Raw genomic sequence first — 26,489 nt, 5'->3', positions numbered from 1 at the left:
TCGATTTCGTTACAAGATTAATTATGATTGAAAGAGGGGTTAGGGTTTTTTAGTTAAAGGGAGGCAAGAGACTCGTTTTTTCGCGGGCTTCTCTAAAGACTACCCATACACTCCCTAATGACCGTTGTTATACCCTAAAACCCCTTTCTACCCTTCTTATTTTAATTTTTTTAAATTTTTTTGTGAGTTAACGGTGCAAATCTAACGGAGACAGACGGCCGCCACCATTTTAAAACGCGGAGGTAAAACCGAGCCACCATTCTGTAGTTTTTGAAGTCCAGCCACCGTTTTGTAAAATTCGTCAAACCTCAGCCACCACTTTGTCATTTACTCTTTATTTTTTTACTTTACTTACTTTTCACTTGTTTTCTTCCTCATTTATAACTCGAGAGCATAATGTAAAACTACCGGCCTTGAAGCTAATAGAATTAACATAACACTTGTACACGAAGATGAAGAAGGGTATTGATAATATTATGATGTACATCAATCAGTAAGAAATATTCTTTATAGAGCAGATGGGATAGTCATTTTAATATAAATGATTGTCGTGAATGTTGATTTTGATTGGTATATAATTTAGAGTAAATTTTAAAGGTGTGGCTGGATTTTACACCAATTTTCATATTTGTGGCTGAACTTTAAAAATAACAAAAATGTGGCTGACATTTGACTCCGCCTTTTAATTTGTTGGTTGCCGTTAGAAACGTTAGTTTTCAGCCGTTAACTTAATTCAAAAACAAAAACTGAGTGGGGTATATACCTGAAAACAGACATTTTATAATCTAGAGAAAGGAAAAGGTGAAAAACACTGTGGAATTTACTTTCGGATTTTCTAGTGTGTGCCCATGGGCACACACTAACAACCACTTTTTGAGTAGGTGGAGGACTTCTATTGGTTAAAACTCATTAATAATCATGCCCCCTTGCATATGCACAAAAACCATGACCAGTAAAAACCCTGTGTGCGGCACACATTAGAAAGACCCATTTACTTTTGTATGTATGTTGTGCGTGTGTATTGTTGCTACTGGGTTAGTCTACGTTGGTGGCGGCTTGCCGCCTATCATAGTGGTCGCGACAAAAGCGACGGAGAAGGGGGCCACGCTAATAGGTGGAATAAGGGTGGAGGCTGAATTAGTTACAGCGGCAGGGAGGCTGGGTTGGTTTGTGGATCTGTTGGTGGTGTAATGGAAACATGACACCAGAATTGATGGTGTCGGTGTGGTAGCGTAAGGAGGGTGAACAGAAAGGAAGAGCCGAAGGCATAAGAGGGGGAGACTGGACGGCGGGAGTGGGGTCAATACAAGAAGAAGAAAGCAGAGTTGCTGCTGGGATCGAAGTAGATGGGTTTGATGAGAGAAAGAGGTGGTATTGACTATAATTGTGAAAGGGTGGAGTGGTGGTGCCGCAGTCGTGTTCACATCTATACGTTTTTTAATTATCCTGACATAAAATACATAAATATCCTTGCTTCGTTAACTTTTGTTAGGGTTGATTTAACGGCCGCCAACAAATTGAAAGGTGGAGTGAAATGTCAGTCACATTTTTGCTATTTTTAAAAGTCAGCCACAATATCGCAAATTGGTGTAAATTTTAGCTACGTCTCTGTAATTTACTCTATTATTTATTATTTAACTTCACCTCTTTCGTAGACACACTTAATGAATGAAAAAGAGTTGATTATCAAATGAGCGAATATGATGTACATCAATGTCACCATTCTCTTATAGTTTATGGGTATAGAAGAATTTTGACATGGTAAGTTTTGTTCGACCCCTTTGATATATCTTTCTTTTTATTGTCAGATATAAGCTATATTATTTTTAAATAAAATTGTAGAATTGTATATATTGATAATCCACAAGACACTCAACATGTTTGGTTGACAAATCTTCACCAAATATATTCTCTACTTACTTCATGAATTGCCAGTAATTATTGATGACATTGTTGTCATAGAATATTTTGTAGACTTCCAAGAATCATAATTATGTAAACAAATAACTTGTTCGTGATCTTCTTAAAGGGGATTTAACAAGTATCCAAAGGAAGCGAAGTTCTAGACATAAAAGGTTGAGTTTACTCAATTTTGTTCCGGCTCTTTCGAGGACTTTTTGGGATAGTTTTATCTATTTAAACAAATTGACAAAAAAAACAGTAACCAAAAATAGACTTTTTATTTAAAATAATTGACTTTTTGTTTGTTAGTACAATATTTTAAAAATCTCGATTTATTAAAAAAAATTCTCTGATTAATGATTTAATTTTTTTATTAATATATCAATTATATTCCGATTCAACTAAAAATACAGAATATTTGTAAAAAGAGTTTGTCTAGTGTGTGCACATGGCACATGTCAGGCGCGAAATTTTATAAGTTAGATTTTGATTGATGTGGTTGTTGAATTTGCACGGAAATCCATTATTATTAAGATATAAAAACCAATCAAGATCTCCAAAACTTATAAATTTTCGCGTTTAGCATGCTCTCATGAGCACACACTACAAAAACCGTTGTGAAAATTATGAATCATGACGTCTGATTCACCAACATGTCTGTTGCCAAACAAAACACCCAACACATATCAAAATTCATGGGGTGAGGGCCCTAAATAACCAAATTTCGGGTTAAAATGCCCCAAATAACAAAATACCCAAAACATGGCCCAAAATAACCAATAGAGACGATTGTGTAATAGCGTTTTTGTTTTTAAACAAAAACGCTACATCGCGTAGCGTCCACGGCCAAAATATACGCAAAAACGCTACATTGTTTAGCGTTTCCATTGTTTGCAAAAAAATATTTAAAAACAAAAACGGTACACGAAGAATCGTTTTGTCTTAATAAATCAAAACGCTACAAAGAGAAGCGTTTTCGTGCAAGAAAAAATATCATGAAGCAAAACGCTACATAAAGAAGCGTGTTAAAGAAAGAAAAAGATTCAGAAATCGAAACGCTACAGAGAGAAGCGTTTTGGTGCAAGAAAAAATAACAGGAAACAAAACGCTACATACCGAAGCGTTTTGAAATAAAAAACGCTAATCCTTCTAGCGTTTTTATCAATTCCATGTGCCAAAGGCAGTAGCCAGAAGCTACTGCCATGCCACCTTAAAAAACAAATTCACACCAAATTCAACTTAAAAACCAAAAAGCTTTCCCCATGTAAATATATTTAACAACATAAACTAATTCAATGTAAATTACATAAATAACATAAGCCAAATTCATATCATAAATCATTCATACAATTTTCGCGAAATTCAAACAACCATATCAAATTGTACTTGAACCATAGTACTACAACAATAAAAACAACTACATAATCAACTATCTCTCGATGAAGTCCCTCCATGCTTTCCCCGACTCTGGAAATCCATCTCGTTCTTGTACCTCGTTGCTTTTCTTCGCCCCTTCTTCTTCTCCATATCGGGGTCATGCACAACTCTCGGGAAAGCAAGCTCGGTAGGATATCGAGGATCACCCTTGTTTGGAATTGGCTCAAAGATACCATTATAAATCTTCGACTGGTTCTCTAACTTGTACCAATCACCAACAAACCCATGGAAGTCCATCCTCACATGTGAACAACATGCAATTACATGGGAGCAAGGGATTCTATAAGCTTGAAATTTTCCACAAGTACAACTAGACTCCATAAGACGAACCGTGTGTGTGTTTCCCCCTTTCAACCCATCCTTCCTTGTAACTACTTGGAATAACCAAGTCCCCCGATCAAATATCTTCACACTATGACCCGTGGAACGTCTTACAGCACGGTTCAAGAGATGGGATGCATATTTGGTGAAAATATGACCTTGCGATACTTGTGTTGCAATCTCAAGACGACGTTGATCAAAGTACTCAACCGTCTTATGGAATAGTACTCGGACCAATGAAGTAAGCGGGAGCCTCCGAGCATCGACAATTGCTTTGTTCCAACTCTCAGCATGGTTGGTAGTCATAATGCCAAAACGATGATGCTCGTAGTCATGTGCCAGTGACCAGTTCCTTACTGGTTTGTCCTCAAACCATGCAAGTGCTCGAGGCTCTAGTGCCAACAACTCACCCCATAGTAGTTCAAATTTCTTAGGCTGGACATGATATGTTAACTCAACCAATCTATCCTTCAATCCAGCTTTCTTGAATTTGGTGGCAAAGTTTGTGGCAAAATGTCTCACACAGTACCGATGATGATTAAGTGGCTCACACCATCCCTCCTTCTGCATAGCTGCCATGATCCCTAAATGTTTATCAGAAATGATACATATCCCGTGCCTCCGACCAACCACCAAGCTCCTCAACCTATCCATGAACCACTCCCAGCTAGAGTTGTTCTCTGACTCCACTACAGCACACGCCAATGGTAGAATGTGACTAAACCCATCTACAGCTGTTGCACTCAGAAGAACACCCGGATATGGTCCATACAAATGAGTCCCGTCTATCAGTATGACGGGTCTGCAATACTCGAAGCCATCAATGCATGGCTTAAAAGCCCAGAACAATCTCCTAAATGTCACTTCCTGTTCCAAATAAATAACAAACATTACATTAGAAAATGAATAAATGCGTCCAAATACTTAATGAAAATGAATTAAATTACACGGTGATAGAACATACCTCTAGTTGCTCTGCATCATCCTCCTTAAAGCACCAATCCACCTTCGTGCCCACGTTGAAGGACTGAAGAGTCTCCATCAAATGTGGCAAGTCCTCGTACGATCCTTCCCACGAGCCATGAATATCCTCCATTGCAATCTTCTTTGCATTCCTAATCTTCTTTCGTCCCGGCTCATATCCGAACTTATCTTTAGCAGTGGCTAACAACACCTTCTCCTTAATTGTCGGATCAGCCACAATTTGAGATTTAATCACTCCAGCAATCTCCGAGGCTGTCAAGTTGGGATGGTCTCGTGTGATGGAAGTGATCAAGCAACTATGTGGTCCTACACTCTCCATGATTTGAAATTTACCATGTGAAGTCCTCTTTCTAGCTTTCAACTTCCAAATACAACCATCATTTCTATACTTGCAAGCAACATACCAACTACTCGGATCTGATCGTATCACTCCAATCTCTAAGTGATTCTGAATGTGGTATTGCTTCACCACATGCATCAAATCCTCTTTCGTGCTAAATAACCTCCCCTCCTTCAACTCCAACGGGACCTCATTATTTTCAACCTCGACATCGTCGAATGAGGTCATCCTCTCTAAATGGGATGTATCGACAGACATATAACTATCACCCACATCCTGGTCATGTCTAAAATGACTACCACCCGAATCACGCCCACTACTCTTCTCCCCCACACTCGAACTACTCCTTACCAAATTCCTATCACAAGACAATTTCTCTACATAAATTTCAACAAAAAATGGCATCCCTTTTGACACCACAACACCAAACATTAATTCTACATCATCATCATCCTCAATAGGTATAATCCCGAATTTCAAATTATCGGGATTTTTACACCTATAAAATAGCCTCAACCTACTACTACTATCAATCTTCAACTTGGAATGTAACAAAGCACATAAATTTGCATAATTCATAGACAAATCTAACCTAACATGCTTCGAAACAGGTTTATCATAAATAAAACCTTCTAATTGAGATTCGATAATATTACCGTCATTGTATATCCATCCAACAACCGTATTCCCAGCTTTCGAACCCGAACCCGAACCCGAACCGGAAGCCATGATTGTATCTATAGAATGTTTGAAATATGAGTTAGGGAAGATTTTGGGTAAATTAGGGCAAACCAGCTGTGTTTGCAATTTGGGGGAAATGAGAGTATACTGGCAGTGTGTATACTGGCAGTGTGTATACTGGGGGGAAGAATCCAAAACGCTAGACGCAATAGCGTCTAGCCTTTATGTAATGAATAAAACGCTACAAGGAAAAGAGTTTTTCTGGTTTAAATTAAAACGCTACACGCCAAAGCGTTTATGATGTATTAATGGATGAAAACGCTACTTTCAGTAGCGTTTTCAGTTGATTAATATTTTATTTTTTGGTATATTTAATACACTGATTTTTGAATGAGCATATTAAATTTCTTTTATTTTTAAAATGCATTTGTTTGAATTAAAAAAGATTTCTTGTGATGTATATTGAATAATTTTGTAATTTTCTCATTTTTAATTTTATAATTTACCATTTGTCTTTGCATTTCATATTTTAAAGGGCATATGAAATTTCGTTTTAATTACAAAACACATTTGTTGAATTAACAATTGTAAATTTATTTATTCCGCCGACGTCTCGGCTTCAGGGCCTTCAGCCCTTCAGCCTCGCTTAATTAGGGTTTAAGCGAGGGAGTAGGGCCTACCGGCCATACACCCTCAATCCTAAACCCTAACTGTCGGCCTAATTAATATACAGTATGAATTAATCTTTCTAAAACCCAAACCTAAACCCTAAATGTTAACGGTTGTAAATTTACTTATTCCGCCGGCGTCTCGGCTTCAGGGCCTTCGGCCCTTCAGCCTCGCTTAATTAGGGTTTAGGCTCGAGGGAGTAGGGCCTACCGGCCCTACACCCTCAATCCTAAACCCTAACCGTCGGCCTAATTAATATACAGTATGAATTAATCTTTCTAAAACCCAAACCTAAACCCTAAATGTTAACGGTTGTAAATTTACTTATTCCGCCGGCGTCTCGGCTTCAGGGCCTTCGGCCCTTCAGCCTCGCTTAATTAGGGTTTAGGCTCGAGGGAGTAGGGCCTACCGGCCCTACACCCTCAATCCTAAACCCTAACCGTCGGCCTAATTAATATACAGTATGAATTAATCTTTCTAAAACCCAAACCTAAACCCTAAATGTTAACGGTTGTAAATTTACTTATTCCGCCGGCGTCTCGGCTTCAGGGCCTTCGGCCCTTCAGCCTCGCTTAATTAGGGTTTAGGCTCGAGGGAGTAGGGCCTACCGGCCCTACACCCTCCATCCTAAACCCTAACCGTCGGCCTAATTAATATACAGTATGAATTAATCTTTCTAAAACCCAAACCTAAACCCTAAATGTTAACGGTTGTAAATTACTTATTCCGCCGGCGTCTCGGCTTCAGAGCCTTCGGCCCTTCAGCCTCGCTTAATTAGGGTTTAGGCTCGAGGGAGTAGGGCCTACCGGCCCTACACCCTCAATCCTAAACCCTAACCGTCGGCCCATTTAATCATTAAAACAGTAACGATGTACTAAAATATAAACATAAGACATGAAATTAAAATATATACAAGATCCGTGCTAACATAAATCACAAGTTCAGCATCCTATCACTAGAAACGTCATCAAAAACCTACAAATATCATCATCCCCTATGTGAACCAGTACCACAATCAGGAGCCTTCTTCTCCCTCTTTGACCGGCGAACATAAAAGACGTCAAAAGGGGGTACACTAGGCTGCGTAGCAGGCTGACTAGGCTGACTAGGCTGCGTAGACTGTGTAGACTGTGAAGAGCTGCCCAAGTCAAAAGGGGGTACCTCTGGTGTACCATGCCAAGGCCGAATCCTGTGCTGACGCTGCACAACAGGAGGAGGCTGCTCTGTACTGGTATCTGGAATCTGAGAAGTCTGCTGCTCAGGTACTGGCTGTGAAGGCAAACTTAGGCCTAGAGAAAAACTAGGCCACCAGTCACCGGCACCAGTAGTAGTAGCTGTGGCAGCAGCAGCAACAGGGGGAGTAGCAGTAGCTGTGGCGGCAGCAGCAGCAGCAAAAGACTCGCCAACTGTGGCAGCAGCAGCAGTCGAAGACTCAGGTCCACCATCCTCGCCTGTATCTACATGCTCCTGCTCATCAGCATGAACAGCATCATCAACCGGCTCATCAACTAGTCGTCCACCGCCTCGGCCTCCTCTACCACGAGCACGACCACCTCTGCCACTAGCACGTCCTCCCCTGGCAGCATCACGAGCTCCCCTTCCAGCACCACGGCCTCTCCTCCCACCACCACGGCCTCTCTCACCACCAGCTCGGCCTCCTCTATCTCCTGCATCCTCCTCGTCCTCGTCATGTACAGCCTCATGCTCCTCAACTAGAAGTTGATGAAACACGTATGCATGCCGATCTCGGATAGCCTGTAGACTCTGAGTGGCTATCTGGTGCATATCTGGGAGATGTCGAGTACCATCTGCTAGAGCCTGCAACGAGACTCCCTGAAATAGAACGAATACAAATACAAATATCAGGTACTAGAATTCATGAATTAAAGCATGACAACTAATACAACTAATACCACAACTACTTATAAGGAAAAGACAGGAATGACATCACGGAAAGTGCAAATATAATAGTGAAAAGATACTTACCAGGCCTACGAGCAATGCACCCAAGTGACTAACGAACCTCACGGTCCTAGGAAGGTACCAATCCATATACTCCGGGACTGTATCATGACCATCGATCAAGTCATCAGTAAATATATGCTCCAGACGATGATGCCAGAGTGCCATACTCGGCTGATGTGTCACTGCATAATCCAATACCTTCTGGCCCTTCAGCGTCATAGCATGATGCTCCGCGGAGTAGTGCGGCTGATCCGGAATACGCTGGATCATGCCAAACTGTCTAGCGACTCTGTCTGGCTGATGCGGCTCGACTATGTAAACACATACCATGGGGCCGCGATAGCGCCAGAGTGGACGACCGGCTAAACAGTAGTCTGGGAGTGTGTCAATAATGCCAACATAAGGCTCCCAAATGAATTGACCTGGAGCAAGCCCATCCAATGCCATCCGAGCCGTACCCACGGTGCGTCCATCACACTCCAGGTAAGAATGTCCAACAAGCCACCTACACACATTATATGAATTCAGAAAAAACACATTACTCAATTTGAAAAGACATGTCAAAACTTGAAAGAGACAAACTAGTAAAAAGAAAGCTACTACGTACCTGACTCCATGTGGTCCCTGGAGCTGATCCTGCCAGAAAGCAACATCCACTAAGGGAACTGTGGTCCGAACGGGGGCAAGAGTGGGCAACCTCTCCCATGCCCACAGCTGGAGTAAGATAAGGCATCCAGCTACCCCCGTAGTACCTGCTCTGCAACCTTTGTCCAACTCCCTATAAAGACGGGCCAGAACAGCTGGACCCCATGCATAACCTCCAAAGGCATCCAAGTCACGAAGGAAATGAACCCACATCGAGTGTATAGCTCCACCTGAATTATCGGTGAACATGGACCCCCCAAACAACTGGATCAAGTAGCACCTAGCAAGAAGCCTAACATCCTCAACCCCTGCATCATCCCGTAATACTGGTGGAGTGAGACCCTCAAACCATGTCAGCCGTATCCTCTCGTTGTTGAAAACGTTAGGTGGAGGAACCCGTCCAAAAATCTGACCAATAGTGGACGCCCAAGTCTGTCCAGGTGGAGGGGAGGAAGGACACATCACGGGATGTCCATCAATAGGTAACCCAATCAAAACACCTACATCCTGCAATGTGATAGTACACTCTCCAATAGGCAAGTGGAATGAATGTGTCTCTGGTCGCCATCTCTCTACCAGAGCACGAATCAAACTCCAATCAAGCTGCAGACTGGATACCCGAGCCAACCCATAAACACCAGCTGCCTGTATAATGGGGATCAGTCGAACATCCATGTTCATATCAGACTGGTTGGCGTCACGACGCCTGAACGTCTACAAAGGCGCACCACCAGCTCTCCAAACAGCTCGAGACCTATGAGTCTCCTGTAAGTGTAGAAGGGTAGGATCACGAGGCCCCTGGTCTCTAATAATAGCCTGTGAACAAAATGAATGAATATACAAAGTCAACACATCATACTAACTTTGGAGAGAAACTAATTAAAGCACTTAATATTAAAACAACTAAGCAACTAAACAAATAAACAACTAAGTATAATTTGGTTGGGTGTGTGTTTGTGTTTGAATATTACTAAAACAACTATTTAATTAACTATTTAATTAGCCAAATAACAACTAAAGCAACTAAAGCTGAAAGCTCATTAGCAACTAAATCAAATACTTTAATAAATGATAGGAAATTATAGTAAACTTTCTTTGGAAGCGACAATGTGTGTATGTGTCAGGATGTCTCCCCTTTAATTTACTGTTAATCTAATAAAATTATAAATTACAGTCTGCAATAAATAAAACGAAGCATGAAAACACAGGTTACAAAAGAGGACTTCAGTTGCATTGGAAAACAGTTAATTAATGTGTTTAAATAATCTTAAACATCTGAATAATTGCATTTGACTAGTCTAAGCCTTTGTATATCAGTCATGAGACTCAGCATTTACTCATGTCTAAAGTTGTGTAGCAAGTCAAAAGAATGATTAAATGTGCTCCTTCAAGAATTTCAGGATATCGAAAAATGCAACAATCCGTTGACAGTTTCATATAGAAAATCACATTGTTACAAATTACAGAACATGCGTAACATATTTATTTATGGTGGACAATATAGATCAGATTAGCTGGCTACCTTCTTCTGCCGCAGGCAGAGGTCGGGTTGGTTCAAGTTTAAGGATGCAGGTCACATATAGCGAAAGATTTTGTTGCAGATTTAGAACAAATTTGAGGATTCTTTGTTGCTTAACAATACAGCAAGATTTCATTTATTTTAAAACTAGATTATAAGCTTTGCTGTGAGAAACCTTCAGTAAATTTAACATGATACCAGACAGATGATACCACATGATACCAGACAGATGATGCAAGTATTATCAGTACTACTGTTAGATATTTCAATTTATACCACAGGCAATAGATTCTTTATTGCTGAATGATAGAGCAATATTATGTTTATAAGACTATGTCAAAATTGCCCTGCAATAAAACTGGTCAAGACTGGGCCTGGGGTGGTTGAGAAACACATACTCCTCATTTTCGTGCCCCCCTGTACTTTTTATTATTCATCTTATTCCCAACTAGCGACGGATTATACATGACATAGTTCCACATAGAAGAAGCTAATGTGCAGTGAATTTATACTGATATTAGACTACTCTTTCTAACCACTGCTTCATATGTAAATTCACATAGACATTTCAACAAACACATAGAGAGCACAGATTGAAAATACAAATGAAATCTATAAATCGAATTGCAATTCTTCAAAGTAATGTAAACTTACATTAACATCCATTATGTATCAGCTTGAATTGTATTTAAATCAGTCTTCAGTCTTAGCTCTAGCAAGTTCACTTCACAGCACTTCACTCCCTTCACTTCACTTATGTGACTGGTAAGTTTGAAAAGCCGAAATATATACAGAACATAAAGACGCTACTTCGCGTAGCGTTTGGGTCTTATATATAAATCATAAAGACGCTACTGCGTGTAGCGTTTGTATCCTTTATATTGATTTATTTGTATGCTGCGTATTAAAATGGAGAATGTAATAAACCTGTAAACGCTACACGAAGTAGCGTTTACAACCTAACTAAAACGCTAGTTAGAAAACGTCTTAACTTGTTAGTTTGGGCCATTTTTCCAAATTTTGTTAAACAGGGCATTAAACCAAGAAAAATGGTTATTCAGGGCCTTTTTTCAAATTCATGTGTTATCCAAACTAGACTCTGCAATCAGAGAGGTAATTGTTTTAACATTACTCTTCCCTTGAATTTGATTACGCCTCTCAATATCAATGTGTTTATTGCCTGCAAAATATTTGTCTGGCTTCTTGTAAAGTAGAAGACTCATCGTATATGATTTACTAATTTAATTTTGTTGTTTCTCTGGCAGCTACACTATACACACTCAATCAAATTGATATGAAAGTTCTTATAAACCCAAAAATCCCAATAATAGGCAATCATTAATTTATCTTTTCATTGCCAATTTCAGAGGATAGCACAGTTTCATTCTTTATTCAGATGCATTCCGTCTTCAGTTCTGCTTTCGTCTGTAAATCAAATGTTAATAATGGTCTATGTATGAGCTGTAATGTAAAACTTTGTTCGTTGAGACGAGTAAGAGAAGCAACTAGAATGACTATAACAATGAGGGACAGGAGCAAGAATCGGAAACCCTTGCAGAAGGGGAGGAATCTTAGCATAGAAGCGATTCAGACGGTTCAAGCGCTCAAACGTGTCAAAGATGATGATGCCTCGCTGCATCGAGTTTTTGGTACTAAGTTCAGTCGATTGTTAAGGCTTGATATGATTGCTGTTCTCAAAGAACTCATCCGTCAGGACCAATGCTTGTTGGCCTTTAAGGTTTTCTTTTGTCACTACTATTTTGCTTAGATTTCTTCAACTATATGTACTTGTTTCCTCTTTAACTGATTTTGATTATCTTAGTGTCATTTGTTGTCTATCTTATGAAGATAAGCACCTTGTTCTCTTTGTATATTTGGTTAAGCAACTCATGTTCTCGAGGTTTTTGTTTGGTCACTTATATGTTTGAATGCACTTGTCACTTTTTGTGAAATATCACTCCTACAACGCTAGCTGGTATGATATATCTGAAAATAGAAATCCACCGAGAGCTTTCAGAAAGCCGCAATTCATGCTTACCCTTAGTTTATAGTCTTTACATCACTTGCCTAGTTAAAACTTGACACTACCAGTATGTAAGTGAAAGTTCGGTTGTGTATGTGGTTCTGAGAGATGTATCTACGTATATAGCTTCATCCCTTGGAGTTTTGCCTGCTTCGAAACTGTATGCAACTCCTTGTGAAATATCTGGTACTCATCACTCATTTGACAGTTAAAGCATTGTTTCAACTCTGAATAGATTCAATTTTTCATTCCAGTTTCCTATACTGACTGCACTTGTTAGAAGTCTGTATTTTATCTTTTGTTTCAGCAGACTTGCTACTAGATTCAATAATCAGAAAACTTACATAGTGACTGTCTCATGCAAAAATGCCTTACTATATGTCATGTTTTGTTGTCCAATCCAAAACACGAGTAATTTCAATCCCTGTCTGCTATGCTAGAGTCTCTAATCAGTATTGTTGTGAACCGCAGGCATTTGAAGATATACAGAACGAGCACTGGTATAAACCTAAACTCTTGTTGTATGCCGAACTAATATCCGTTTTTGGAAGGAACGAAATGTTTGATAAGCTCGAACTAGTATTCAGGAAATTGGAGGATGAAATTAGTATAGAGCCTGACATTGAAGGTTTTAATGCAATTTTGGAAACTTTGCTGTCTTTCGGCATCATTGGGCTCACAATGGAGTGCTTCTATTTGATGAAATCAAAAGGATGTGAGCCAGATAGGTCAACTTTTAAGATTTTGATAAGCGGTTTAGAATCAAAGAAAGAAACAAGTTTATCAGTCACCATAAGAGAGGAAGCAGAGAAGGCTTATGGCAGCCCTTTCGAGATTCTAGAGGAGAACGAAGATGGGGCGATGAGTTCAGGAATGGATCTTCATTAAGGGCAATATGTCATGTCCTTGAAAGTCTGGAGTCTCCAGAAGAAAATGAAGATGTGGTGATCAGTTGAGCATTCTTAGGGGCAGGACTATCATGTATCTGTAAGTCTGAGACGGTAACTTTTCTTTTTAAAGGTCTCGGTACCATATCTGCAACTCTTTAGTTGTGTATAAGTATTTTTGGATCAGTGGAGTTGGTCACTGGTAAACCCCTGATATCCAGATGAGGGAAGATGTGATACTCGGTTTGTGGTTTGTCAAAACACGGTGTAAGCTAATATTAAACTACGCCTTCCGAATCTGACTCTAAATCGCAACACTAATTGTAAGATTATCCAGCCAGCATATTGCAGTTGCATTACGATTTGCTATATATATAGACTATGGCCAGAAGTAGGTCATGGAACCCATGAGCTATGAGGAATAGCAGTTATTACCAGTTCACCACAGCAACAGTAAGGGCGTAAATAGAGAGAATAAACAGGACGAGGCTGAGAAAACCAACTCACTGAACATACAAAGAACAGACTATATTGCGAAAGTACATGTATAAACCGTATTTGCAATTATAGCAATTCCTTCCATGCATACCTCAATACTATGAACCTTTGAAACACTTTCATTTACACAACTCTATAGCTTGCCATAATCGACATAAACCACAAAATTCTATATCGCAATGTGTCACTCGTAACCACAGGTGGTTGCAAATATTGTCTCGTCCGTGCTTCATATTCACCTCCATTTAGCAGGTCTTAGAGAACTCTTCTCGGGCATTTTCCCACTTTGAACTTGCTCAAGTATACAATATAAATAGTATATTGTGATCCCTTGCTATTTATTGAGGCAACATACTATATTCCACTTCACTCTCCTCTTCTTGACTTTGCCTAAATGGAAGACCCCCTGGATCTCTCTCCTCCAATATAAGACTTGTTGGTGTGTGTGGAGGATAATTTTTTATGATGAAGTTAATTTCTTCCCCAGTAATCTCCTTTTGATTCAAAAGAACCTGCAAATTATACGAGTCAGCAAAGTAACATTTGTGCCAATATATCATCCAACTATGTCAGCGGAACCCACCAAAAAAAACAAAATAGGCTAAGGTCAAGAAACAACTTGTACATTTAGTCGCTTATTATGCATGCTAAATACATCACTTTTGGAGTATTGTCACTATCAAGTAAAAAATGTTCACAAGAGATATAAAAAAAAAAACTTTGGGACAATGTAAATTTGGTCAGATAGAGAGTCGAACAATAAATTACAATAAAGATTATGTCTGGATACCATATGTTTCTGTAAACTAGAAACTTTATTGTTTCCTTAAAATCGAATGATTAGTCAAATAGATAAAGACAGGTGTAAAACATTAATTGAAAAGGATAAGGGATGATGAAACTTGTAAGTAGGGGGCAACAAGATCTTTTTAATTAAAATTTAAAATTAACAAGCATACCTTAACAGTTTTTAGTAAAGCGGCATTATGCTCCCTCAATAAAGCAACAGTCTTATCATACATGTCACGCATCAATTGTTCTGTTCTTTGCGCAACTTCATCATCCAAGTTGAAGTTGATTGGTGGCTCAATCAGGTCGTAATCATCATATAATGAACCTTCAAAGTCAAGACGAGGCCCCACAAATTTGACTTTCTTTCTCCAAGGAGGAGGTTCTCCGTGTATTACCAATGGATTTTCCAAATTCCAACTGAATTAAGAAAAACAAAAAAATAATACAAATTCCTAAAAAGAATAAAAAGCCTAAATTAAGCTGTTAGATCAAGGAATACCTACATTGTTATAATCTTTCGAGCAAGCCATGATGCATCAGCAAGGTAGTTAACTGATGCCTTTGATGTATCCCGGCCAAAAATTATCTCTTCTGCAGCTCTCCCTCCAAGTAAAACCTTCATTATCAATGAACTCAACAGAATTTAAGAAATTCCAAATAAAGAAGGGATCTACCCAGATCAGAAAATTCAAAAGTCGGTATATTAAGTCACACCTGAAGGCGGTGAAGTAGTTGAGGCCGACGCTCGAAAATATACGACTCATCATCAAGTCTATTAAATACAACTTGAGACAACGTCTGCATCCATAATTGTTCATCATTAAAACAATAAATAAACATTAAGCATATCATCTCATGCACATGTTAATATACTTTATTACTATATACTCCTATATACTTATCCTAATTGCAGGCCTACTACTTCCACAATCTAACAACTGCCTCGACTCTTGAGCAATGTTAATGTCATGAGTTACACCTTACCATACGTCCATACCAAGTCAGTAAGGCGGAAAAGAATCTCAGTAGATTTGTGTGAGAAAAAAAAATGGAGAATGTGATAAAGATGGAAAAGAAGACCTGGCCACGAGGATTGATTGATATACGGTCACAGGATTCCACATTAGCATTTTCAAGTTGCCTTAGCAGATGAGAAGTCAATGCAGTCCCTACTTCAGTTGTGGCTCGACGACATTGCCCCTGATGACCCAACTCTATTGCAACACGCTTTGGTCCGACTGTAAGCCTGTCAACTGCTTCATCAAGGTCTGGCTGCATAATAGCATTGTGATTTTTTCGCACTGCCACAAGAGCAGCCTCTTGGAGTAACTGAGCCAACCTTGCTCCTGTCCATCCTATCAAAGAATTCTTTATATTAGAAAATGAAATGACAAGAATTATTAGCCAACTGTAAACATAAACTGCACTTATGGGGAAAAAAATTCCTGTTGTAGTTATCAAGACATATATATGGGTAAACGGAATCTAGTAAACCACCAACAATTAATATATATATATATATATATATATATATATAAATAATTAGAAGCAAAAAATGAGACAAGTTTTCATAAACTGAAAGCTTAAGGATATCAACATTATACTCCCTCCATCCATAATTTTGTTTTGTTTGACTTTTTGAGGTCAAACTGACGAACTTTGACTAAAGAGTACACATACTTCTTTTATAATTTTAGAAATCTAAATATTTTTACTGAAGTAGATTAAATATACGCAAAAATATAATTTCTTTTAGATATATAATATACGTAATATTTAGTCAAAGTTTGGTCAATTTGTAAAAGTGAAACAAGACAAAAGTTATGGGTCGGAGGGAGTGCCTTACATTTTAAGTATACAATAAAAATTATTGACATATCAATACATATTTAGGGGGTGTTTGGATGATTGGTGGGAATGGGAATGGGGAATGGGAATGGGAGGTATGGGAATGGAGGGTATGGGAAATGATAACCCAAGGGGTGTGGAGGTATTGATTTACCCTTAAAAAGGGAATGAGGTTCCCATTCCAAGCAAAAATTTTACTAATCCAAACACAATGTATGGGTATTAGGTTCCGATTCCCGTTAACCGGGCTCATTAACCATCAACCAAACGCCCCCTTAATACACTAACACATATTATAATTATAAAAGAAAAGAGCATACTAGGAAGGTAAAATACAATGAGAAAAGGGCAAACCAACATTTTAAAGAACGTAACAGAATAGTTTAGGAAAACAGTGAATGTGAAACTTTATCGAGTGTTTGTTGAAGGTAGAAGTTCAAATGCACAACAGGGGCACCACTAGTTCAAAGAATATAGCATACCAGGCAGATTCTGGGCATAAGTAGACAGATCCAGAGACTTGGACAGTTTCACTTTCCGCGCATGAACTTTCAATATTTCAAGTCTTCCTTTTGCATTTGGCGCGCTGATTTTAATCTACAAGAAGTAAAACAAATGGCAAGCATGATACCCAAGTAATGTATGAAAACCGAAAGCAGTAGGTCTAAACCCGAAGTTGAAAGAATGTATACAGCACATACAATATTCCTGTATTATCAATTTATCAGGTCTCGTCAACTTTAAACCATAATAAGCAAGAAACTGGTCCATTTTATATAGCCCGAAAATAAATATAATAACTGGACAAGATGCATGCATTATTGGCCAAGTTTTGTAGTAGATATATTTAACAAAGGGAGAGTACATGTTTTAAAATAGGTCATAGTTATAGGTCATAGTTTACTACCTACCGTCCAAAGTATATGTGGTTGTGACTTTATGACGTAATTGTACATATTGGAAATTAAAGATATGCTGTTCTGTTGGCAGAAGCAAACCTTACGATCAAAACGACCAGGTCGAAGAAGTGCAGGATCTAACAAATCCTTTCGATTTGTAGCACCTAAAAATATAACACCCTTCCCTGTATCAAAGCCGTCAAGCTCTATCAATAGCTGATTCAAAGTAGTTTCCCTTTCTTGAGTAGCTGCATTGTATAGCTGGTCCTTGGAATCAGTAAATGTTCCTTGACGCCTAATTATTACGAAAGGATTAAAACAAGGATCATTCCAATTAATTTGCAGATTGAGATATTAAGTCAATTTTCTGGAGGGATGGAGATTTAACCATAATCTCTCGTTTTATCAAGCAACAAAAATTTGATTATCCAAGTTTATTAGCAGGTCTTGATGACTCTAAGATTAATTACAAAACTATTTCAATCTAGCTATTAATCTTTTACTATAGCATCTCATATTTTTAGTAAATGCTTCGCATCAAAATTGAGATTGATTTTACCAAAAGTGTCACGCTCGGTGTCAACAAAAGCAAAATGAGCACCCAAGCGAAAAGACCCCTTGGAGCATGCGCAACACGCAACGCGATATGTGAATTTTTACATAATAGTGCAGCAGTTGAAAAAGGCATATCATTACAATTTATAATGTCATAAGCAAATTGTCGTAATACTTAGAAGTTTTTATTTCGCTAATTATCGGTACGCGTTTCGTATCGAACCCCGTCCCATGTGACCATGATTATTATTTGAATCGGGAACGTATACAAAGAAAAAAAAGAGGAGGTTTTATCTTTGAGTGCAAAGAAGTTAGCTGACAATCTTTAGATAATTAACTCCTGCATCTTACACAATATTAGCTGTTCATATTTGCTTTAGACATTGTCAACCATTAAAATTGGTAGTAACATATTCAACTTCAGTCTAGAGTGACTATGTTAACCATATGGATCTAAATAATTAGAGCATATAATAGTTATGATGGAAGAGGGAAAACGTTTTCTAGTACAAACAAGAACAATTCAGTCTAAATTAGCCATCAAATAGATTCACTGAAATATATTGCTATGTCCTGGACCCTTGAAAATTCTTACTAATTGACAAAAGATCTTATATATTTTCAGGATTTGCAAATGCCAGAAGGTGTAAGTTCATAAAGAATATTGAACAAGACAAATTAGGTTCAATAAAAATCAACCCTTACAATAAAAAGTAAATTCCCATGCAGTTGTAAACTTGTTTCTTTACTGTCTTGGAAAAGCCTAGATGGTAATTAGTGAAATGCATTATCATACTAATCCAACACGAAAAAGATTAGCATCATAAATTTATACATAATATACATTATTGGACAATGTACATGTTACATTAGCATGGAGATCTAGAGAAGGTAGAAAGCTGGTATTTACATATACAAACAGCACCATAAGAAGTACATCTTATTATAAATATAAAAAATTAATGTAAGTTTCCCATATTAAAGACACTCGTACCTTGTAGCCAAAGCATCGATTTCGTCAATAAAGATTACAGAAGGCTTGTTCACCTGCGCAGTGAATTAAGCCAAATCTTCTTTAGAAACTTAAAGATTTATCATTACTATTAGCCATTTGCATCAAACATGATAGTTACCAAAAGGCTTAAGGCTAAACAACGTGGTTCATAATACTATACAACACAAAAACAACTAACATCTACTAAAACTGATCCTGATGTAGCCACAATCCACATATATGGAGAAGCATAATTTACTACCACCCCTACCACTTATGTGGAAAAGGGCCACTTCCAGATTCAGTGGGTCAAAAAAGTATCAATATAAAGATATAAAAGAATTAATGTAGACTTGTGAGTTGTGTGCAGAACATGGACTTAAAATATTAATCGTAGTTATCTTATGGAATAAAGTCGATTGTGATTTATTATATCAGTAGAAAATTAGGAATATTATAAATTATAGTAGGAGTATAATAAAAGGATTTGTTTCCTTCATTATTTAGATTAACTTGATAGCTGAGTTCTGAGTTTAGGGATTTACTCCTCCAGACCTCTCCATAAGCAGATGTAATCTTCTGTTATTGGAAAATTTTGAGTGATTAATTGAATCGAGATTGATCTCTCTCTTGTATGGGATGCAATCCAAAATAAATCCCCTCTTCTGCGATCAATAAATCATAGGAATAGTTGTTCTTCTGCTATGCGGTTGGATCAACCTTAGGGCGGTAAGTTTTCTAAAAGTTAATCCACAAAATTCTATCATTTTCCTTTGGTTAAATTCTTTTCTTGCATCAGCTTGACATAAATTACATCATTACCCTGGAGATAAGCGGGGTTTTGACACATTGGTTTCTCTAAGGTAAGAGAAAGTAAAAAACAATGTCATGCCAATAGTTTTTATGGAGCTTGACTTGTCGTTCTAGTCGAGAAGTCGACTAGTTGAGAAAAGAAGTTCGACTGACTGATTGTCGACTAATCGATCAACTTGGGAAACTATTCGGTCGACTTGTCAACTAGTCAGTCAACTAGTGCAAAACCCAATCAAAATCCAACCCAAATTGGACAAAATGAAGAAAAGAGCTTATTTCATAAAACCCTAATCAGCTGAACACCCGCCTTGTTGAATAGAAAGTGATATGTGTGTGTGTCTATGTAGTGAGTGTATATGCATATATATGCCTATCTGTTATAGCTGTTATAGTATATATGTATGTATATGGAAATGAAGATTTATACAATATACATGTTCGTAACTAATAAATCTACTTTCTAAATAATATACAAGGAAATGTTGAACTTCTGCTGTGAGAAACCAAATATGTGAAAATATATGTGTGTGTGTGTGTGTGTGTGTGTGTATTATCGCGCTCAAGAGAGAACCAATGCTTAAAATAGAACCATAGAACCACTAAGGTACTGCTGCAGAACCCTATTTTTTACATAGATTTTCAGGATCTAAATCTAAATACATGTTTTTTTGCATCGTTGTGTGTGTTCAAAAGTAATTTCAAAATATAATACATAAGTAAGACATTTTTTTCATGTGTAGTTCTGTTGCAGAACCCTAACTAATACTGGAAATAAGCTAATGGTTCTAAGGGTTCTATGCCCAATGGTTCTACATGGAATATGACCTGTGTATATAGTATTATTTATTACAAAATTTATGATTATCAATATGTCTGACTAGTCGCTCAGCTGGATCTCCCTTGACTCGATTCGACTTTCTGCCGAGACAACAATGGCTATCAAGTATACAAAAGAAACGAAATTATTGTCAAATCATTCTGCACATAATCTTCTAAAAGGATTAGTACATAATTGAAGCTTTCTCTTCTTGTATGTGGCCCCAAAAAATTTGATTCTATTAATCTATTTCCAAATTTTACAGAGGAAGCAAGAGGGGAAAAGAGAGTGTTGCCTCTTTCCTAGAAGCAAATTAAGGTATTTTTATATGAATTGCACCAATTAGATTAGACATTATAGCATTTAAATTGTAATGTGCAGAAGGTATTCAAATCGAGAAATGTACAAGCATGTTCTATGCGTTAGTGAAAGGTAAGCTCATATATGGACTTTTAAACAATTGCCTGATACTACCAAGATTGAGTAATCCTTATTTATATACCCACCACTACACAGTACAAAGTACTTAGTGTTAAACATGTATAAGAGTGGCAACCCATAGATTAGCAGAATAGAGACATGTAGAATGTGGACAGTGGAGGTGAATACCTCCAGAAATAAAGGCTAGCTTTACAAAGTCTTTATTATACCTTAGCACGTTTAAATAGATCTCTGATCCGAGCTGAACCAACACCAACCAGTACTTCAACAAACTCTGAGCCAGCCATCTGGTAAAATGGAACACCAGCTTCACCAGCTATGGCCTTGGCAACCAGGGTCTACAAAGGATTTCTATTTATTTACATAAAAGTATTTAAAAGCTATGTATGATTTAGCAAAAAATGCTATGTATGGAAGTAAACCATACCTTGCCACATCCTGGAGGGCCTTCCAAAAGAACCCCATGTGGAGCCTTTATCCCCATTTTATCGAATAGTTCCGGATTCTTCAGATACCTTACTAGCTGAATCAGCAAAAATACATAAATGACAGCCATTTTGGTTGATCGTATGACAGCTAATGAAAGCCTAAATACAAATATCAAGGCACAAAGAGATCACTTTATTCCAAAAAATATAAAGTAAAAAGATGAACCTAATATGGTAGTGATAATAACATACCATGTAGAACAATTTATGGAAAGTAATATGAGCATGAACAGACCATAAATAAAAGTCAAATGATAAAAAATTTAGAATCACAAGGAAAAGGTCATGGCAAAGTACATAGATATTGCAACCATGACAGATAAAGATTATTAAAAAATGACCTTTATTATTTTGTTTTGCTTAGGAAAGCAACTACAAATATTGCTTTCCTCTTGAACAGTAACATGCAACTAACAATAGACAGACAACTACCTACTAGTTTAACATATATTAATTTCAAGAAGACATCTGCCACATTCTGAACTGACCTCTTGCAGCTCTTCTACGGCTTCCTCAATCCCTGCAACGTCACTGAATGTAACTCCAGTTGAACCCTAAGGTAATTAGATATAAGATTTTTGTGAGATAAACATGTCGCAGTCATATGCATGAAAAAAGTAGAATAAGCATGTCAATAAATTAAAATTTAAATTTAAAAAAAAAAAAACTCACATCAACACGAGCTTGTGGTTTCGATTGAGAAAACTCTATTCCTTGCCATATGTCCTGTTAAATGGCAAGAACAGATATATAATATATGTGCTGCACAAGTATGCAACATGTAAGGTATCAGTTTATTTTACTCTAAATAAATAATATTACATGCTCACCCATTTTCTGAAATTTTTGGGTCTTCTAGAAAGGGTAAAACGGAGAAGAAGAGCCATCGACACAAATACCATGATGATAGGTACTAATAAACGGAGAGTGGTGACTACATTACCAGATATATATATTTCATACAACTTTGAGTTAATCCCTCCATCACTTAATAAATCACCAACCTTCTCCCCCACAATCTCTATCATACCAGATACAAGACCATAAAGGAGCTTAAGGAGAGGTTTGGCAATAGGCCATATAACATATAGAGCTGTTACAAAGACAAAACTTGTAACAGCAAGGACTGCTGATGCTAGAAACCCTCCAACAACAGCTGCAGCTGCAGCCATTACAGCAGTCAGCATCCCCAATTCCACCACTATCCTGCTCGATATAGAAGATGCTACTGGATGAGGATATTCTGGTAGTTTTCCCACTGATGACTGCACATGTATATACTCACATGTAAACAAGGGTACTGTATTTTTACTATACATTTAATGTAAGTAAAGAAAATATAAAGAAAATCAGACAACAAAAAGAATTTTCATAAAGTATCGAAAGACACAAATGGATCCTAAACTCAGCACATGGCAGGCGTACAGCCCAGTCCTAGACCTTATTCCTCATTATTGTTTACTTAAAAATATGGAAAAGGGTCACATATTGCACAACAATGTCTTTCAGTTTCAAAGACGAACATAGATATCTAGAATGTAGCCAGACAAATTAAAGCTGTAGGGGAAAGTAACACAGTGTAAGTGACTTGCAAAAAATTCCACATCTTTTCCCGTTAATAAAAAAAACCTCTCAACAAGCCACAATGTCTAAAGATTGCAAAGATATTTTGCCAGGCAAAAAAAAAAAGAGCACAAACAGCATACCACTAATTGGTTCTTCTCAATTTCATATCGAGTCCCTGTATATTCCTCCAAAACAGATTTTGCTTGATCCTTATAAAGCTTCATCGTCCTAAAAGAATAATACATTGGCCTTACACAATCAAAACTCATGTTCAACACATCCAAGTAGATAGAATCAATATATAATGCAGATTATAAGATATTACCACTTAGTTCTCTGCAAGTTCTTATCTCCCGGAATTTCTTTCAGCTCCACCACAAAATCCCTAAACCAAGAAGCACCATTATCCTCCACGAAACTCAACACCTTAACTTGATCACTCCTCATCGCTTTCAGAAAATCCTCAAAGGTAATTCTAGGCAAAACATCTAGATTGCGCTTAAACTCCTCCTCCTGCGAAACATTTTGCCCAAACACTTGTTCGGGAACATAAAGCTTCCCCCTATACTCCCTCAATAAATCCTTCAAAAACACATCACCACTCTCATTTCGACTCGAAACCTTCTCCTCCTCCCTTTTCCTTTTCGACAAGAACCCGAAAAGGCCGTCATCAGAATTGCTAACTAAACCCTCTTTTTCTTTCAATGTATACAATTTATCACCAATCAAAAACTTGGGTTCTACTTGACTAGGATTTTGCTTCAAAACCCTGGTCACAAAATCATCATTTTGTTTGTCATTGGACTCTGCTGCTGCGCGAACCACGTACGATCTTCTTCTTGTTGTTGAACAAGTGAAAGTAAAGTTGAAGGGTTTTAGGGATGGGTTGAGTGGGGTTTTTGTGGGAAGATGAGGAGGAGTGTAGGGGAAGAAATGACGAGTTGTTAAAGAGTACAACATTTTATTCTAGTATGAAACTAGGGTTACTAATTCATTTTTCAGGCGACAAGCGCCATTTTCAATGGGGAGGGATTATCCGCAACTCGTCTCATGTTTTCTCAGCCCGGGTCGGTTCTGATTCATTGCACGGATATACTTGACTCGCTTCCAAATCACACCCGCTTATTTTCAAAGAGTTAAGTTCCATGTAGTCCACATATTTACTGTAGTACCGTAGACCACGTATGTTCTGCAACTATAGAATGACATAAAAACATTGCAAAATGTATGAAACTTGTTATTTTGTGAAATACATTCTATAAATATCACTATTTCATGAAAAATATTGAAAATCATTTATGTTCAACAAGTAGAACACATATGTTCTGTAATATGTAAATATGTTCTGCAAACTTAACATGTTTTGCAGAATAATGTGTTTTTCACTATTTAACTTGTAGAATGTTTAGGATTGTCAAAATTTTTAACAAAATAATGATGTTTATAGAACATGATTTGCAAAATAACACATTTTGCAATGTTTTTATGTCATTCTATAGTTGCAGAACATACGTGGTCTACGGTACTACAATAAATATGTGGACTACATAGAACTTTGTTCTATTTTCAAAAGCTGTTTTTTATTTTTGGCAAAAACTGTTTTCGAATTTTTGCAGGAACCTGTTACAAATTATATTATGAAATCTCACCAGAAAAATATTTTTTTTATATTATAACTCAAAATAAGAGAATATAAAAAAAATACCAAACAATTATTTTAACAGAACTTCCGAGCAGACCCTTAACTTTTAAGGAACAAGATTCAAAATATTATAATTGTATAAAAATTATCCTAAATATCATTGGAAACATAAATTCAAATTTAATTTACATAGAACGTCATATCGTATGGTATTCTGACAACAAATTTTTCTAAAATTAAAAAACATCATTTTAAAGTGGTGTTTGGTTCAAAACGCTACTTAATCATATATTATTTATTTTAATTTCAAAACACTAGTTAAAATGATATCTTGGACTCAAAACATTATTTTAAGTTGTGTTTTAGGATGAAAAACGCATCTAAAATCCTAAATACGAGATTAAGGACTCTTTGAGAACTTTTATTGAAGATTTCTCAGTAAAATGATAATCTTTTTAAATATTAACAGTAAATAATTTTTTCAAAAATTATGCAAGCTGTTTTTTTTAAAAATAGCTTTCAAGTTTTAAGCTATTGTTCGAAAAATATGTTTTCAAATTTATCAAACATCAACAACAATAATGTCAAAGAGAGCGTGAGTATAATTTTGCTTAAAAATTAAGATTGTCACTAGTCCTCGTATTACTTTGACTGTTTGTTGGTGCATTTCCATCCTCAAATTTTAAATCAATATATCAATATAAAGGAGAAGCGAGGGGCGTGTAGGTGGCCCTCACATCGCTCCGTTCTATTTTTCTAATTTTCTGGAATTTTTCACATCGCTCCGTTCTATTTTTCTAATTTTCTGGAATTTTTGGATGAAAAATATCAAAAATTAGAATTACTTTTTTTACTTTCGGTTTCAGAATCTGATTTTGTTTCAAATTATTTATGAAATATAGTAGCTTGAAAGTTTTAATCTGATTTTGTTTCTATATAAAGGAGAAACGATATAACTACCTTTTTTAGTTTCTATATTAGAAACAAGTTTCGGATATATTAGAAGCAAATTTCAAAATCTGATTTTGTTTCATATTGTTTATGGAATATAACAGCTTGAAAATTTTAATCTGACTTTGTTTCAGATTATTTAATTATGGGAAAGAGTAGCACACAAGTCTCTCCGCACCTATAAATACCCCTATAAGTTGTAGGGTTTTGGATCATCTAAACACCATCTACTCTCTCTCAATACCACAACATTACATCTCTCTGTGATAGTTCTCTTACTCGATTTTTAGCTCGGTGGTGCTGTTTTTCTGCAACGATAAGTGAAGGTTGTTTATACGGTATTAAAAAAATAAAGGTGTTGTTGCAATCAAAGGTATAGACCGCTATGTGAGAGTCGACAAATCTAAACATAGGAGAAGAATATAGTCTTGACATGATATTGATGGATGATATCAATAAATTAACCATTAGTGCTGTATGTTTGTTGGTTATTCTTTTATAATATTTGTTTTGTTAATCGGACATGTTTGTTGTTAATTTTCATATGATTTACTTTGTATACAGGAAAATATTATTCATGCATTATCTGTTTGCTCCGTTCAAGCAACTTTTAAGTCAAAGTTGTTTATACAGTATTAAAAAATAAAGGTTGTTACACGCAAGAGTAGTTATAGACCGCTATTTCATGAATTTAAGTTAGATGTTTTTGTGCACAATCAAACCAAAAAAATTGGAGGAAGGTGACAATGTAAGAACATGATTACTTTTATAAAAAAAAAACACAAATAAAATTAAGATTTGTCGTGTTTTAA

General features: G+C 36.9%; 4 protein-coding genes across 4 annotated transcripts; 1 reads left to right on the top strand and 3 right to left on the bottom strand.

Moving 5' to 3' along the window:
- Positions 1 to 3,327: 3,327 nt before the first annotated feature.
- On the bottom strand, positions 3,328 to 5,713 carry LOC108201355 (uncharacterized). The gene is made up of 2 exons (XM_064085282.1): positions 4,625 to 5,713; positions 3,328 to 4,527 (listed from the first exon to the last, which is right to left on the bottom strand). The coding sequence occupies exons 1-2, from the start codon at positions 5,711 to 5,713 to the stop codon at positions 3,328 to 3,330; spliced, it is 2,289 nt and encodes a 762-aa protein (XP_063941352.1).
- Positions 5,714 to 7,321: 1,608 nt separating this feature from the next.
- On the bottom strand, positions 7,322 to 9,861 carry LOC135149541 (serine/threonine-protein phosphatase 7 long form homolog). The gene is made up of 3 exons (XM_064085281.1): positions 8,907 to 9,861; positions 8,321 to 8,804; positions 7,322 to 8,167 (listed from the first exon to the last, which is right to left on the bottom strand). The coding sequence occupies exons 1-3, from the start codon at positions 9,623 to 9,625 to the stop codon at positions 7,322 to 7,324; spliced, it is 2,049 nt and encodes a 682-aa protein (XP_063941351.1). The 5' UTR covers positions 9,626 to 9,861.
- Positions 9,862 to 11,497: 1,636 nt separating this feature from the next.
- Positions 11,498 to 13,584, top strand: LOC108202511 (pentatricopeptide repeat-containing protein At1g62350). Its single transcript, XM_017370947.2, has 3 exons — positions 11,498 to 11,576; positions 11,831 to 12,201; positions 12,958 to 13,584. The coding sequence occupies exons 1-3, from the start codon at positions 11,513 to 11,515 to the stop codon at positions 13,372 to 13,374; spliced, it is 852 nt and encodes a 283-aa protein (XP_017226436.1). The 5' UTR covers positions 11,498 to 11,512; the 3' UTR covers positions 13,375 to 13,584.
- Positions 13,585 to 13,863: 279 nt separating this feature from the next.
- Positions 13,864 to 24,177, bottom strand: LOC108202512 (probable inactive ATP-dependent zinc metalloprotease FTSHI 1, chloroplastic). The gene is made up of 15 exons (XM_017370949.2): positions 23,410 to 24,177; positions 23,225 to 23,312; positions 22,349 to 22,783; positions 22,191 to 22,244; positions 22,007 to 22,072; positions 21,458 to 21,553; positions 21,240 to 21,368; positions 18,960 to 19,012; positions 17,510 to 17,705; positions 16,994 to 17,108; positions 15,744 to 16,018; positions 15,378 to 15,461; positions 15,167 to 15,279; positions 14,831 to 15,080; positions 13,864 to 14,383 (listed from the first exon to the last, which is right to left on the bottom strand). The coding sequence occupies exons 1-15, from the start codon at positions 24,042 to 24,044 to the stop codon at positions 14,210 to 14,212; spliced, it is 2,763 nt and encodes a 920-aa protein (XP_017226438.1). The 5' UTR covers positions 24,045 to 24,177; the 3' UTR covers positions 13,864 to 14,209.
- Between the last annotated feature and the right edge of the window lie 2,312 nt (positions 24,178 to 26,489).

The sequence above is a fragment of the Daucus carota genome, chromosome 9, assembly GCF_001625215.2.
Source record: "Daucus carota subsp. sativus chromosome 9, DH1 v3.0, whole genome shotgun sequence".
NCBI lineage: Eukaryota > Viridiplantae > Streptophyta > Magnoliopsida > Apiales > Apiaceae > Daucus > Daucus carota.
Note: the sequence above shows the minus strand (reverse complement) of the source record. Positions and strands in the feature narration are given on the sequence as shown.